Source organism: Fukomys damarensis, unplaced genomic scaffold (assembly GCF_012274545.1).
Source record: "Fukomys damarensis isolate Sample0158 unplaced genomic scaffold, DMR_v1.0_HiC HiC_scaffold_38, whole genome shotgun sequence".
NCBI lineage: Eukaryota > Metazoa > Chordata > Mammalia > Rodentia > Bathyergidae > Fukomys > Fukomys damarensis.
Window position 1 is genome coordinate 28329384 of NW_022900950.1, and position 16920 is coordinate 28346303.

The window sequence follows — 16920 nt, forward strand, 5'->3', positions numbered from 1 at the left end:
GTGTATGTATATATATATATATATATATATACACACACACACACACACACACACACACACACACACAATATAGAGGAAAAGAATGTTTGCTGTTTAATACATCTGACTATATTTAACACAACTTTAGCTGCTTTTGTTCCAATAACGTGGTATGCTATAGACAGATAATTACATCTAATGTGAAAATATATATGTGTGTATATGCACGTGTGTGTGTGTATTTAATGAAAATAAGCCTTACCAAAAGTGACTCCCCATGACAGCAATCTTACTGAAGTGATATATCTTGAGCATGCTACAGCATATTTGCTTATTTCCACAATAAGCCAGCAGCACACATCTGATAGGCCTTACCCCTGTGTCTGCCTATCCCGGGTGGCCTGGGTTCCTGCAATGGCTGGTTCCCAGCTGCCTGAGCCTGGGATCAATGCGTGCTCTGGGAGGACAGTACACAACCCCACCTGCTGGGTCACAGCAGCCACTGCTATAGCTACATACACAGCCATCCTCACTTCCCCAGTCTCCTGTCCTCCCTTTCCCTTCATGCCACCTGAGCCTGTCCCACAAACAGCCTCCAAGAGTATCCATAAAAGACTTAGTTCAATAAAGTGGACTTGGACTCTCCTTTGGATTTATACCAGGAGGTCCTGCCAAGACCCCTCAGTTTGGGCTGGCACTGTGTTCTTTTATAGGGTCATCACTATTTACCTAACAATACCTACTCAAAAACAGGTCCAGGTAAGCAAATAATTGTGTAGGTTATGTGAATACCCTCTGCTCTACCTCAGGCAAACTGAAATAACAGATTTGCCACTTTTAAGCAGTGTTAACACTGTGTCACTCTGACAAGCCAGTTTGTTGCCAGACACACAAATAAAACCTAAATGTTGAGTGGAAATATTCATGAAATAATCTCCTTTTCACATCTTTGTTGGTGTCTAACAAGAATAATGTCCAAATATCAGTACATTCCTCAGCAACTGTTTTCCTGAGATAACTCTTATTTTAGCCTTAAGCAACTTAAAAACCTTCCATATGATGAGCATTAAGCTATGAATTGAGAAGACAATCTGCCTGGACATATTAATGTTTTTTCCTGTAAAGATAAACAGTGCTCAGGACTTTCTTATTCTGTATATACTACTGTTTTCATATGAGTTCAGGAAAGGACTGTCTCAGTGACAGTAAGATGTGTTTAAAGAAAGCTACTTTGAGAAGAACTGGACAAAGCCACTGTGATAAAAACAGCATGATACTGGCAAAGAAACAACCTGAGGATCAGTGGAACAGATTAGAAGATGCAGAAACAACTCCAAACCCAGTTACCCCATCTTTGCCAACCATCCTCAGTGGAGGAAAGATAGCCTCTTCAATAAATTGTGTTGGAAAAACTGGATTTCAACCTGCCAAAGATTAAAACTAGACCCCTAACTTCACCATGCACTAAACTAAAATCCAAGTAGATTAAAGATCTAAATATTAAAACAGAAACACTAAATTTTCTGGAAGATAAGTTACGTAGAATGCTTGAAGACACTGGCATAGGAAAAAACTTTATGAACAAATCCTTAGTAGCATGGGATAGTTCTCAAAGAATCAACAACTGGAATCTCATCTTATTTAAAAGCTTCTGGACTGCAAGAGCACCAACCACCAAGAGAGCTAAGAGACAACCTACAATATGGGAAAAAACTTTACCAGCTGTTCCTCAGACAGAGGTCTACTATCTAGAATATATAAAGAACTAAAAAAAAAAAAAAATCAGGACCCCAAATATAAAGACCCAATTCAGAAATGGGCATCTGAAATGAAGGGACATTTCTCAGACAAACAAGTAAAAGCAGCAAATAAATATATGAAGAAATGTCCAACATCACTGGTCTTTCAAGAGACTTAGATGAAAACAACAATGAGATTCCATCTCACCCCAGAAAGAATGGCTATGAAGAAATTAACCAATAAAAATGCTGGTGGGGATGTGGGGAGAAAGGAACTCTTTTCCATTGTTGGTGGGAGTGCAGACTGTTGCAACCACTGTAGAAATCAATATGGAGAGACCTCAAAAACTAGGACTAGTGGTCCCACTTGAACCAGCTATCCTTCTGCTGGGTATCTTTCCAAAAAGAACTGTGCAGAAAACTATTTTACAACCAAAACTAACAAGTTAATAAATCAGTTCAAACTGCTGAACTACAACTGGCCACTAACAGATCCTCAGAAACCATGGTTTCTAAAACTGACAGAATCAGTTGTTCATGCTCTGTACTTGAAAAATCCTCATTAGGACATAGTCAGAGAGTCAAAAGCTGAAGCATTTCTTCCCGGACATGACTGGCTCTCCACTATTCAAAGAAGTGAGTGAAGATGCAAAACACATAGCCTTTTATAAAAGGAAAACACATAAAAATAAAAATATAACCTCTTCTACTCTGAGTTAAAAGTAGGAGAGATATGCAATCACTTAGAAAATATTCTGAGATGGTTACTGTTATAAAAAAAAACAAAACACTGTGCTCTAAATGGAGGAGAATTAGTAACAAAAGAAGACAAGTTTGTCAGGGTGTGTTGTAAAATTGCTCTGTCTATTCACAACTGAGCAGGAACTTCAGGAATTCTAGTATCAAACTACTATATGATGGAAAAGCAAGAAAAGTAAAAATTAAATTGGTCTGTACTTTATACAGAGTGACTTAGTACTCACATAAATATTAACAAATTGCTGACACAATGAGGCTACTCTTTGCAGAGTAAACATTCATGATTTAATATGGAATAATGATAGAAGTGCATCATTATTAGTTAGAGTGATATAAAGAATTACAATATTATAAATAGTTTTCCAAAACATGCCCTAGATTGGGTTAGTGTCTAGAAACAATCCATGAAGACTTCTGTGGTGACCGAGACTGGGCACAGAGCATCAGAGACACACAGTCAGTGTCCATAAGCAATTATGGAAGTCAGGTTGGCACTGTTTAAACTAGTCTTTCTCAAGATAACCAATGGGACAATTTATTCCCAAGAGAGTCACTAATGCAGTTCAGAAGTGCTAATAAGACACACATATAATCACTACACTCCCTTTTCCACTTAAGTCAAGATACACTTAACCCAGAGAGTCCTGAGTTAACTCTAGAGCCAGCTGCATTGCTAACTGCACCAGCAAATCCTCTCACCATCAGCTCTAGCTTCCCTCTACAACCCTTGTACTAGAAAAAGTCTATGGTTGGAACTGAATTCCAATATTGTACAATCACTTACTAAATAATGAACTTAGGAGATACTATGTGTATGAGCCTCAATGTGAGCCCCAAATATATGAATGTTACCAACTTATAGTGTTGGTGTGAGTTGGGTTGGAGATCTTTTCCCAGAGCACTTAGGTAGAGCCTGGCACACAGAACTCAATAAATGGTAACAATACTCCTGCTCTCTATCCTGACAGGGTGCTAAGTGAGACAGGATGGAAAGCATCTGTTGTGATCCCTGGTAAAATATGAGTTGCTCAATAAATTAGAGATTGATAATCATGTTCATCTTATATCATTACTTTTCTCCACATAAAAAACAACTAAAAAGAATATTAATGAACTCCAGTGACAATTTTAATACTCACTTTCCCAGGAAGCTAGAAAGAAAGTGACAGAGGGAAGAAAATATGGACATACAAACTGATGACCATAGTCAGGCAATTCCCAGCATCTTCTCCTTGTGAAACTTCAACAGAAATGTAGGGATTTTGAGCTCACCAGGGTGAAACCTGCAGAAACACTAGCAGAGTCATTCTACAGCACACAGCCGCATGAAAAGGTTAAACTCACAGTATTGGGAACATAGGGGAGGCCATAAAATTTCTCCTGTGTTTCTTTGAGAATGTCTGTGGTTGACTTCCTCAGAGGATGCTTCCCATGGTAGATTTGATCCAGAGTGGCATAAAAAACCTAGACAGATGAAAACATCTACTCAGCTTTTGTAGTCTAGTCTCATATTTAAGGTGTGGTCAACCAAAGATGTCATACATACACCAAAAAATAATTATAAGTCATAGCTAAAATCATTCACAAATACAAATCCATGTGATTTGAGATGTATTCTCTACCACGTTTAAGACCACGTAGATTAAAAGGAATGCTTTGAACCTTTTCATGATTAAGGATATTAAAGAATTTTGAACCATATCCATGAGGTACTCTTTATGTACAATGGTACAAGTCAAATTTGTGACCTTAGCTGGGGATTTAGCTCAGCAGCACAATGCCTTCCCTTTAAGCGCAAGGTCCTGAATTCATCCCTGGTAGCAAAATACATAAATTAATTAAATAAAAAATAAATTTGTGACCTCACACTGGACTTTCGTCAATATATATGTAGTTAGATAAATGAAAAAAACAGAGTTATAACTTGAAACTTCCTGGATCTAACAAGTCCTGCTTGTTTTCTTCCTGGAATCCTGGTAAATCTTAAATAAGAAAATTGAAATGGTTAGAATGCTAGTTTTGTAAGTAGAGGTGAAAGAACATTAACTGGGTTCACAGTGGAGAAAGAAAAAATAAATCTAGTATCTGGTGAGTACAGATGTTACAAAGAATCCTGACGCAGCTGCTGGAGGGTAAAGAGTGACACCAAGATCCCACATCACACCCCACAACTGGTATCGGGAAGTATAAAGAAAGCAGCTGCCACATAAGGACAGTTTTGGTTCAAGCAGGGGTCCAAGAAAGAAGGATCCCTCACTCTGAAGAGAAGATGTAGGCCATTGAAACATAATAAGTAATAAAGCATCAAAGATAGTTTGAACAAGAAATGTGATGTTTGCAAAGTAATGAAAATTAAATTTGGCTTAGAAAAATCTAAAGTAAAGTGCTTTTTCACTGCAACATTTGATCTGAATATTAACTAGGTTTGGAATTTTCTAAATAGAACAAAGCCAAAAATGCTTTATTTAAAGGAAAAATTCTGACATGCAATTATGCCTCTGTTATGTATCTTTCAGATTTAAAAATGGAATTTGTGGGGAATGTGCAGCTGTTGACTAGAAAGAAGTAAGGATTAGTCTGGATAAAAGAAAAAATTTAAATGACCTGTAGCTCTGGCTTCATCTAGATATAGAATTATGATTCTAAATTAAAAAGTCAGTTTTAAACTTTGCTTAGAAAAATACAGACATTTTCAAAATATAAATACTGCTTTCTTCTAACAGGTAATCTACACATTTATAGCTAACTACAGCTCTTTCAATTATGTATTCTATAATGAGTAACAATGCATAAAGATAATCAGAAAAGACAGAATTACTCATCCTATGTTTTACCTATATTCTAACATATTAAATCCTTATCAAAACTCTTCAGCTCTAACATGAACTGAGGTGTTTGTTTTTTTTTTCCTCTGCCCCAATCCAAAACTAAGCCAGATCAAGAATTTCTCTTCATGTATGCCTTTAAAGTAATATAAACATGGAATAGCTTTTTTTTTTTTTTCTTACAGGGATCTAACTCAGGTCCTTGTGCTTGTGAGGTAGGCAGCAGAACCACTGAGCTAAATCCCTGGCCCTATGGAATAACTTTTTGCATTATTCAAAAACAAAGCAAAGTAAATGTGCATTTACTTCATGCTTATTTGCTGATGAACCAAACAACTCTTTTAACCATCAGCCTATCTGTCCCCCTAACCGGATATATATTACTGGGTCCAAGAACCTTAGAGCCGCAGAAGAATATGAAACCTACTTTTAAAACAATGTACAATAAAAATTTTTCCCACAATTTAAAAAACACTATTTATACACTATTTATATTTATTTATATTTATTTTAAAATACTATTAATTTATACCAAAATAATTCACTTCATTTCCACACTCGTCTGTCTCCGCTGTACAAGTATGATGTGAAAGCTAGGCACAGTGTTCATAGACAGGCCCTGGCAGGAATCGCTGTCTTTGTGTTTCCTCTCAGTCCTCCTCTCTCTCTCTCTCTCTCTCAGAACTATTCTTTTCGAGGGTGGGAGCAAGGAACAGTTGTTTTCCCATCTTAAAAGAGAATCAGTGGGATAACTGTTCAAAAAGGAAGCCACAACACGGACTTCTAAAAGGCAACCCTTTACTATAGATACCAGCAAATCAAAAAACTTTGCCAGGTAAACTAATTTTCAAACACATTTCAGAAATCTAAATTACTGAATTAAGAAAATCAAATGTAAATTTATGGTTTTATCTATATTATGCACTTTCTTCACTGAAACATATATAGATGTTCATATGCATTGGGGGCAGTGCTGGAGATGGAGCCCAGCACCTCATGCACACTCTGCCACTTGTGCAGTGCTTCACCCCTCAGCTACATTCCAGGACTGAAATAGAAGCTTTAAAGTACAACAGAAATAGAACTCATTGTATTTCTAGGGACTGAATTTTCAAAACTATAAAGCTATCAAATAGTGGCTTCCCTCATAAATAGGAAACTGGAAAATCACAAAGTGAATATTGCCTAAGATGAAAGATGTGTTTACATTATGTTGATATAACTCAAGATCTGATGAAGAGTAAGAATTCCATAAACAATCTCAGCATTTGTAAATATCTAAACATCTGGTATCATGCAGACCTGGTATCCAGATGGTTTGTACATTTTTTCTTGTCTGGGAGAAGATATTCTTCTTGTACTGGAAACCTGAGAGACTGGTTTTCAGCATTATTTACAACTAATGGTAATAATGTGCAAACTTCACATGTAAAACTACAAAATCTTTTCCTTCCATGAAAAAACATTTTTTTTACTAGTAATGTCTGCAGTACACATTTACATTGTGTACCTTGTGTAGAGCTGCTATATGTATAACATCTTTTTTTTTCTTTTTATTGAGTTTATTGGTACAATCTAGGTATACAATACAGTTACATTCATCATTGGGATTCTGTACCTTTACATAATAGGTCTTGATTCTCATTTTTTCCCCTTGTCCCTGCCCTCCCTTCACCCCCTCCTCCCCTCCTCATTTACAAACACTTTATTTCCATTTTTTCAGTTTCTCATATTTTTTTCCTCTCCCTTATTACATTTCCCCCACCCTTCCCACTTTCCCTACACCTTTAGCCCTTTACTTCCTATTTCACATTATTATCTCATTAGGATCCTGTGTACTATAATAGTTTTTCACACCAAAGAAACTATTCGGTATTTCAGTTAAAGAAATCTCTGTATGAACATTAAAAATAGGGAATCCTAAAATAAAACTAAAAAGGAAAGTAAAAGAAAAAAGGCAATGATGTAACATTAAGATAATCCTAAATTCTGGAGACGAAAATGGTCCCTGAACATATTTAAATTGCTTCTTGCTCTTGTAGTCTTATCTTATTCTTTTTTTCATTATTTAGAGAATGCTTTATTAGTTTCTGTAATCAAACCCACGTAGATGTGACCTTACATATTTAGTACTATGTGTTACCCCTGTACACATGGAAAAAAAATAAATTAATTTATATTTATATTTATATAAAAAGACTAATAATAGTATGTTATGCATCGATAGCAGCAACAGCTTTAGCAGGTTCTGCAGTCATCTGAACAAAATTATAGACATTTAGCACATTCCATTAAAAACAAACAAACCAAAACAAAACAAAACAAAGAAAAGAAAAGAATAATATCCAGAAAACAGCAAAGTTCTGTTGCTGTTGTGGTACCTGGCACCATTTTTTTTATTAGCATCTTAATCATCATCTGGAAAGAGAACATTCTAGAGTAATATCATTAAATGTAGCTCTGATAAAGCACGGTCCCAACTATGTATCATAAAGCAGGTATAAGATATTTTACATTCATAGAGGTATGATACAGTACCGTCCTACATTGATAATAATAGAATCAATTTTGATTTGAAATTTACTTTGTCTGCAAATAAGATTGCTACTCCTGTTTTTTTCTGGGCTCCTGTCACATGGAGAATTGTTTTCTATCTTTTCACTTTCAGTCTACGGGCTTCTTTTTGCACTAGGTGTATATAACACATCTTAATTCCCTTTTTCACCCCCTTTCCTCCCATCTCTTAATCCCCTTTCCCTTTGAGAGAGATCTATCTACCTAGTTCCTAATATCTATCTTTTATTTTGTCCTTCAGTTATACTTTGAATTTCTCATAAAAGAGAAACCATGTGATATTTAAGCTTGAGTGACTGATTTATTTCACAACATTATGGTCTCAAGGTGTGTCCATTTTCCTAAAAATGACTCAAGTTTATCTTTCTTTATGGCAGAGTAGTTAGTATTCCATTGTGTGTAAATATCACATTTTCTTTATCCATTTATCTGTTGATGGACATGTAGAATATTTCCACAATTTAGCTATGTAAATGGTGCTGTTATCAACATGGGTATACTTCCATCATTGTAATATGATACCTTTAATTCTTTTGTGAAGATACCTAGATATAAAATAGCTGGGTCAAAAGGAATTTATAATTTTAGGGTTTTTTGAGGACTCTCCATACTGATTTCCATAGTCATTACACTAGTTTACATTCCCATGAACAATGTAGAGAAGTTCCTTTTTCTCTGCAGCCTTTCTAGCATTTGTTATTAGTTGATTTCTTGATGATCGCCATTCTTTCTGGGATCTCAGCATTGTTGTAATTTGCATTTCTCTAATGACCAGTAATGATTAGCATTTCTTCATGGATTTACTGGCCATTTGTACTTCTTCTGAGAGATGTCTGTTCATTTCACTATTTTTTTTTTTTTTTTTTTTTTTTTTTTTTTTTTTTTTTGGAGACAGGGTCTCACTATGTAGTTGAGACTGACCTGGAACTCACTATGTAGCCCAGGCTGGTGTTGAACTTACAGTGACCCTCCTGACTCAGCCTCCTGAGTGCTGGGATTACAGGCTTGCGCCACCACACCCGGCTATCTTATCCTTTTTTGATTGGTTCATTTATTTTTTAGTTCAAATTTTTTTTGTTTTTTTTTTGTTTTGTTTGTTTTGGTACTGGGGATCAAACTCAGGGCCTTGCACTTGTGAGACAGGTGGCGGCCCCACTGAGCTAAATCCCCAGCCCTCAAAATTGTTTTTAAAAATTTATAATAAATAAGAATATGTATGATTGGTTTTAAGTCCTAATTTAGTTCCTTAAATATCTCATCCAGAAGTCAGAACTCCTTGTAGGCTTTTATTGTCCTGACTGAAAATGGGAAATTACCCTATTTCATACATACTTCAGAAGGACAGTGTGAGGGCCCAATGAGTCAATTTTGGTTAAGTTCTTTGAACTCAGATGAAAGATGTTTTAGATGCATAATTACCATAATAAACGTGCAGTCCTGGTAAGAATGTAAAGTTACACATTTATGTGGGATAATGACTGGAAAATGTCAGAACAAAGCTCCACACACACCTGGAGTTGCAGGTCTGCAGCAGCACAAACCTTCTTCGATTCACAGAGACGAGACACCATGGCTTTTGGCAGCGGCTGGATAAAGCAAAAGAAGGCATGTATGTGAGTGAGCAGCTCCTAAGTCACTGCTTGTGTACGCTCAAGAGTCCAGAAATTTAAAAACAGCATCAAGTGGGGAAATAAATAACAGAATCTCTTTAGAATTTAGAAAGATAATTTTAAAATAGTTTAGAGACAACACAAAGACATTCCATTTAATTTCAAAGAGTGGTAACTGTCAAGGGCTGCAATGAAAAAACAGGATTGTAGAGAATGAAGACATTGGCACCAATCTTTAAACTCTATTTAAAACCCCAAAGGGGATACATTTTCTGTTCCTTTCTCCCTAACGAGTGTTTGTTCAAGTACTCTCTTGACTTTTAAGCACACATAATAACTGACACTAGGACTAAAAGATTAAAATGTCAAGAAAGTAACAATAATCCATGGTGCCAGCTGTTATTAAAGCTAAACTGATGTCCTGACAAACAGGCTTGATAATGAATTGCAGATTCTTATTCCTTCAACCTGAAAGAATTACAGAGCTTTTACACAGTAGAGGGTCCCTGTATGAGTTAAGGCTGTCTCTGTGAGACTAATTGGCCCTAATCCCATAAAATACACATCCTCTTGGAAATAAGCTAACAATATAGTGGAAGAATTACTTTACTCAATTTTTAAAGTCAGCAATATTTGTGTTTAGTGAAGAAAGCTACCACTTTAAACAACTCTATTTATAATTTAAATTACACTAAATGCCTCTCTAAAGAGAAACACATATAAGAGACCAACAACAGGTGACTCAGTAATCTATCATCAGCCCAGGAAGGAAGAGGACTCAGGCACCAAAAGAAGGACTGGCCACTGTCATATACATCCCCAGGGTCTAGAATGGTATCTGACACACAGTAGCTACTCGTTCAGGATTTGCTGAAGGCATGAAAGATTACTAGATCACTGTCAGCAGGCTAAAGCAGGAAGATCACAAGTTCAAGACCAGGCTAGACAATTTAGTTAGACTTCGTCAAAATTTTTTTTAAAAAAATTTTTAAAGGTTTGAAGTATAGTTCAGTGATGCAGTACTTGCCCTAGAACACACAAGACCTAGGTTCAATCCCCTACTAGGTTCAATCTTGCTACTACAAGCAAGAACTAAATAAATAACACTGCTAGAGACATACTTCTTAAGTCAAAGACTACAATAGGATTTGATGACAGCTCAGAAACAAATTTGCAGCCTTTTCAACTTTTTTCCTTTTTTTTTTTTTAATTGAGTTTATTGGTACATTTTAGGAATACAGTACAGTTACATTCATTATTGGGATCTTGTACCTCTACACGACAGGTCTTGGTTCCTATTTTTTCCCCTTGTCCCTGCTCTCCCTTCACCCCCTCCTCCATCCCCATTTACAAACACTTTATTCCTTTTGAAGAATAAGAAAAACAAGGCAGGCAAAAAAAGGAGATTTTAGCGTTAAGACATGGATGAAAGAAGTTGTGTAGTGTGTACCTTCTGGTACCAGGCAAGGCCTGGGGCTAATAATACCCAGAGCACTCCTCTTATATGCAAAAACAAAATTTCCTCAAACTGAATTACTTAAAGTCAAGATTTAATTAAGTCATACCTGCCAATAGCTTATAGCAAAATGTTCAGGTCTCTTTAAAGTTTATATGACAGGTTATATTGATAGGATTCATGGTACACTTAGAAGATGGTTCATGCTTCACAGAGCTTTAATAGTTTTATTTTCATAACACAAGTGCATGTGGAAGGGTAATGTTTTCTTGTTTAACTAACAAAGATGAAGGCTACTGAGTACTCACTCAGGCTCGAGGGACCAAGATGGAAGCCAGCAGTTAGGTGCCTGCTCGAGAGCCCCAGCCAGCACTGCACATGGAAAACAGCATTTCAGTCACTGTCTGCAGTGAGTGCCAGAGAGGAAAGTAGTGCAGGACAGTCTTACAGCCATGACCTTGAAAGGCTCAGCTAAGGAAATGACATAGAAGAAGGATTTGCAAAAAGAGCAGCTATTAATTAGACAAGAAAGGGATGGGGGTGGGCTAGTATTTCAAGCAGAAGACACAACTAGGTATGAAAGGCAGAAGTGGGCAGTGCAATCTCATGAATGGAGAAGCTTAGCATCTCCAAGGACAGCCAGACCCTCTCAAGCAAGTAAGGCTTCCCTATCAGGTTACAGCTCTACAGAAAGTGATGACCTCACGCAGTCAGATTGGGCTCTAAACATCCCATGGTTGCAAATTAGATACTAAAAGCAGGAAGAAGGATAGGACGAAGACAGGAGTTACCAGCAAAACCATTTAGGCTATGATGAGCAGACCATGTTTCCTATCCTAAAGGAGCATCATATGGGGGCAGGAATGAGCTTCCCATGAGCCTTGAACCCAGAGGAGTGGCAGGAATAGACAGACTGTGAGCATAGGCCTACTCTCTTTCTGGACGTGGATGAGAAGTGGACGCACAGCAAGGACAGCAGCACCAGGTGAGGTGGTGAGAAAAGACATTTTTGTCTGTCTGAAGTAAAAAATACTTAAGCTGGTTTAAAAAAAAATGCTGATGGGAAAGATTCATGGAGGGGGGAAAACACTTCAAGATGCTGCAACGAAAAGAGACTGTGCAAGCAGAGGTGGGCTCCTGTGAAGGAGGGACAAATGACAGGTGGGAAGAGACCCACCAGGCCCTGCTCTCACAGGAGCTCTCCTGGGCTCTGAGGGAGCTTGGTGAGGCAGAGGGTGCCGGACCAAGGAGAGGAGACACTGAGGAGGTGCAGAGAGATACTCATAGAGAGAGGTATGCTGTGGTAACGCCAGTTGGCCAAGTGTGCCGGGCAGGACTCAGCTGCCTCCCTGTGGGCACAGCCCAGGACAGAGCCCAGAGGTGGATAGTGAGACAGGAGGTAGAAGGGCCCAGGGAAAGGCCTGCGCTGAGCTGGGAGAGCATGGAAGGGACAGGGGGCCAGGGCAGGCTGGCCGCCAGGCCCACAGCTTCACTCAGGCCTTGGCAAAGGCTCAGTACGCGCTCTGCAACAATTACCGGAAACACCAAGGCTGAGTTCCAAGAGCCAAAGCCATATTCCCCTTCCCTTCGGAAGCTACTCCTTTATTCTGGGGCCAATATCCTCTGGATTCAAACCTATATAGCACAGGAAGTGCAAACATTCCAGGATAAATGGTGGGGGTAAGCTTTCCTTGTCAGGGTTGCAATAAAACAAAAAGATATAAAGAAAAAGAGCTAGGAGGACAAGGACAACTGAGAACAGTTTATCAGAAATTTTGTATTTAAACAAACATGGGCTACTACAGTGACATGAATATTACCATGGGAGGAAAATGAGTGAAGGAGACAGACAGGGGCTTTCTCTGTATTATTACCTACAACTCTCCGTGAATCTGTAATTTCAAAGCACAAAGTACAAAAACACTCCCAGAATTATCAATCCAAGATTTACTATACATACTGTAATGAACACAAAAAATATTTATCAAAAATATAAGAACTATAAGTCAGAGTAAAATTCCAGTACAATAGTTCAGAGGGCATGAACATTAAACTGCATCTTAAATAATACAGTGACATCATGTGCAGTGCAAATAGTGAAATACCTGTTACTGAACTCAGGGGCTTGTACTTGCCAGGCAGGCACGGTGTCACTGAGCTGCATCCCCGGCCTCTAGCTAAATTTTTGTTTTTAAATCTAGTTTAGTTCTTAGCTGGAAAAAATAAATCTATTTCAGCTCTTGAAACATTTATATACATATTCTCTTAGAAAACACTTTTTTTTTCCAGCTTTAATTGAGTTTATTGGTACATTTTAGGGATACAGCACAGTTACATTCATTGTTGGGATCCTGAGAAAACACTTCTTGTACAAGTTCCTTTTGATGAGTGTGATCATTATGTTTATCTAAAGTATATCCACAAATTAATTTTTAAAAAATGCTGTTTTAAAGTAACAAATTTGAAAAGCTTTTCTTTTTAAGTTATATGCAAAGAATTTTTAAATTATTAGATAAACAATAGAAGTTAAATCTATAAGTTTAAATTTCAAAAAATGTTTCCTGGTCAAGATTTTCTTCTGGAAATAACACTTTGCCAGTCACTCATGATAACTAATATTGAAATAATTCAATTTGGCTGTAATTTCAAAAGTGGATTTATCTATGTAATAGTACAGCTGTTTTGTATTATTGCCTCCTAAACGCAAGACTCTCATATTTGTTCTGAAAAAACAGAGATTGAATACATCTAAAACAGGTAACGAGCAACCATTTATAATTAACAATACATTCAAATGCCTACAATGGAATAATAACTTTCGTTATATTGAAATGAACACTTTCCAAGGTCTGTGTCATTAGACATAATAATTCTTTCCTCAATAATCAGTTAATGTCCAAGATAGAAAATACTTCCCTTCTCCAATAATGTCTCAATCTAGGATATATAATGTCTTAGTTCTTCTTAGGAAAATCCTACTAGCATATTATTTGATAATGGTGGTGTATGCCTGCAATCCCAGCATTCTGGGAGGCTGAGACTTGAGGACAGCAACTTCAAGCCCAGCCTGAGCAATTCACCAATACACTATCTCAAAGTAAAAAATAAAAATAGCTGAAATGTACCTCAGTATGAAGGCTCTGGGCTTGACTCCCAGCACCACAATAAAAAAATGAACCTATAAATCAGTAATAAAGCTCTTATTAACAATTATGGTAAAGAATGACTGTATAAGAAATATCAGGAATAGAAAGACCTTTCGGGCTCATTAGGCTATTTTCAGATCCTTCACTCTTGACCAGTGAAACCATTGCTTCTTATCATCCAATTAATCAAGAAATACCATATGTTCCACTTATCCTTGTTAGACCCATAACAGCTGAGCTGGCAATGGTACCTCAGAACCCAAACCAGTCTCAGGTGAAATTCCCATTACGATGTATGATCCACTGGAGCATAAAAAAAAGAGCACATCAGGCACCAGGAGGAAGCCTGGGCCACGATCCACCGTGGGAAGGAGAGCCACGCCTGCTCCCGACCCAGCCGCCACTGCTCCACTGCCAGGAAGGTAGCCGTGCAGGTGCCCCTGAACCCCCATAAGCACCCCCCTGCACTCTCAGACCTCCTGACTATGCCAGTCTTTGGACCCACTCTGCAGAGACAGAGGTGGTCATCAAGGGTATTTTTCTGAGTTCCCAACTTTGAACATCTTTAAAGAAAGGGTGTGGGAAATCTGTAATAGAACGTTGCGGAGTTCAACCATTCAGAAGGATGGGGATCTCAATCTGGGCCTTGCAGCCCCAGGTCAGTCAGCGTCATGGAGTTCAGCAATCAGCTAACTGAGATCAGGGGTCTTGCATCCTCGCTCTGTCTGAGCCATTAAATGGTAAATACACTATATTGAAATTTTGTTCACTGCAGACATGTTCTGGACTGCTTCTTGATTTCAATTTAATTCAAATGATTTCAGGGTGATAGACTAGTGACTACCACCAGTGGTCAGTGTCCAAGTTGTGCTTGATCTTAATGTGTTGCTGATTGTATCAGTTGGGATAAAGCATTGCGGTTGATTTGATGAGCTATTTTCTCTGATGTTATGAAGATGAGAATGTCTGTGGGTCGTTAGAGACCCAGAAGCTAGGGCACAACTATATCAGGAAGATTTGGGTGATAATCTAGAGATTAAACCAAGGACAGTCCGACAACAAAAATAAAAATGAGAAAACACTTAAGCAAGACACAAGGACAGACTTGCAGTTTACCAACAGCAAACAGTAGGGCAAATGAGGATGAAAAGGCCGATAGTGAACCACCAGGACACCCTGAACTCAAAGCACAGGAAGTAACAAAACAGATCAATCAGACTCTAGAAAAATTCAAAATAGAAATAATTTCCCACATAACCATAGAGATAGTGAGCAAAATGGAAGTCGTGATTCGAGACTCTAGAGCAGAAACTGACAAAAAAATAGATGAGCTCAGGACCACAATAGAAGCCATGAAGGCCCAGCATAAGAAAGAAATGGAAAAAATAAATGCCCAACATAGGAAAGAAATGGAATCCATAAAACAGATTCAAACAGATATCCAGGAGATTAAAAACTCCATTGAAAGTGTATGCAACAGAATAAAAGAATGCGAAGATAGACTCTCAGATATAGAAGATAAGATTGTAGTCAGTGACCATGAAAAGAGAGGTCTCTTAAAAACAGTAAGAGATCATGAGAAATCAATCCAACAACTCCTAGATGATGCAAAGAAGAACATAAGACTGATAGGAATACATGAAGTAGCAGAAGAAAATACAAACGACTTAAAAAAGCTGTTCACAGAATTAATGGCAGGAAACTTCCCAAACAGAGGGGAAGAATTTGACATTCAGATAACTGAGGCATATAGGACCCCAACTAGCCACGATAAAAAAAAATCGACACCTAGACATATAATAATCAAGATCCCAGAAACCCAACAGAAGAACAAAATACTACAAGCAGTAAGAGAAAAGAAACAAATCACATACAAAGGAAAGCCCATCAGAATCACAACAGACTTTTCAACACAAACCCTTGGGGCAAGGAGAGCCTGGAATGAGATATTTCAAGTACTAAAAGAGAACAACCTCCAACCTAGACTGTTGTATCCAGCAAAGCTCTCTTTCAAAATGGAGGGGGAAATAAGACACTTCCACGACAAAGAACACCTGAGAAACTACATGAATACCAAACCAGCACTACAAGGAATTCTAAACAAGATCCTAGAAAAAGACAATGAAGGCAACAACACTATGAGGCCCAACAGAGCAAATCAAATAGGCAAGGCAAGAAATTAAAAGAAGGCGAAAAAGTAAAAAGAGACAACAAAAGGCCAATAACATGTCAATAATAAATCAGTACATATCAGTTATAACCAGCAATGTCAATGGCCTCAACTCACCAATCAAGAGAAACAGACTGGCAAAATGGAATAAGAAGCAAAATCCAACAATATGTTGTATACAAGAAACACACCTAGTGCAAAAAGAAGCCCATAGACTGAAAGTGAAAAGATAGAAAACAATTCTCCATGTGACAGGAGCCCAGAAAAAAACAGGGGTAGCAATCTTATTTGCAGACAAAGTAAATTTCAAACCAAAATTGACTCTAGTATTATTGATGTAGGATGGTACTGTATCATACCTCTAGAAATGTAAAATATCTTGTATCTGCTTTATGATACATAGTAGGAACCGTGCTTTATCAGAGCTACATTTAATGATATTACTCTAGAATGTTCTCTTTCCAGATGATGATTAAGATGCTAATAGAAAAAATGGTGCCAGGTACCAACAGGAACAGAACTTTGCTGTTTTCTGGATATTATTCATTTCTTTGTTTTTTGTTTTGTTTTGTTTTGGTTTTTTTTTTAATGGAATATGCTGATTGTCTATAATTTTGTTCAGATGACTGCAGAACCTGGAAAAGCTGTTGCTGCTATCGATG

General features: G+C 37.5%; 1 protein-coding gene across 2 annotated transcripts in view; it reads right to left on the reverse strand.

Moving 5' to 3' along the window:
• The window catches only part of Mipep (mitochondrial intermediate peptidase), a 153715-nt gene that overhangs the window by 62367 nt on the left and 74428 nt on the right, over window positions 1–16920 (reverse strand). For both annotated transcript variants that reach the window (XM_010607467.3, XM_010607466.3), the window contains 2 exons: window positions 9388–9462; window positions 3822–3941 (listed from right to left, as the gene is read on the reverse strand). In XM_010607467.3, the coding sequence (XP_010605769.1) occupies window positions 3822–3941; window positions 9388–9462 (195 nt within the window). The remainder of the gene's footprint in view (window positions 1–3821; window positions 3942–9387; window positions 9463–16920) is intronic.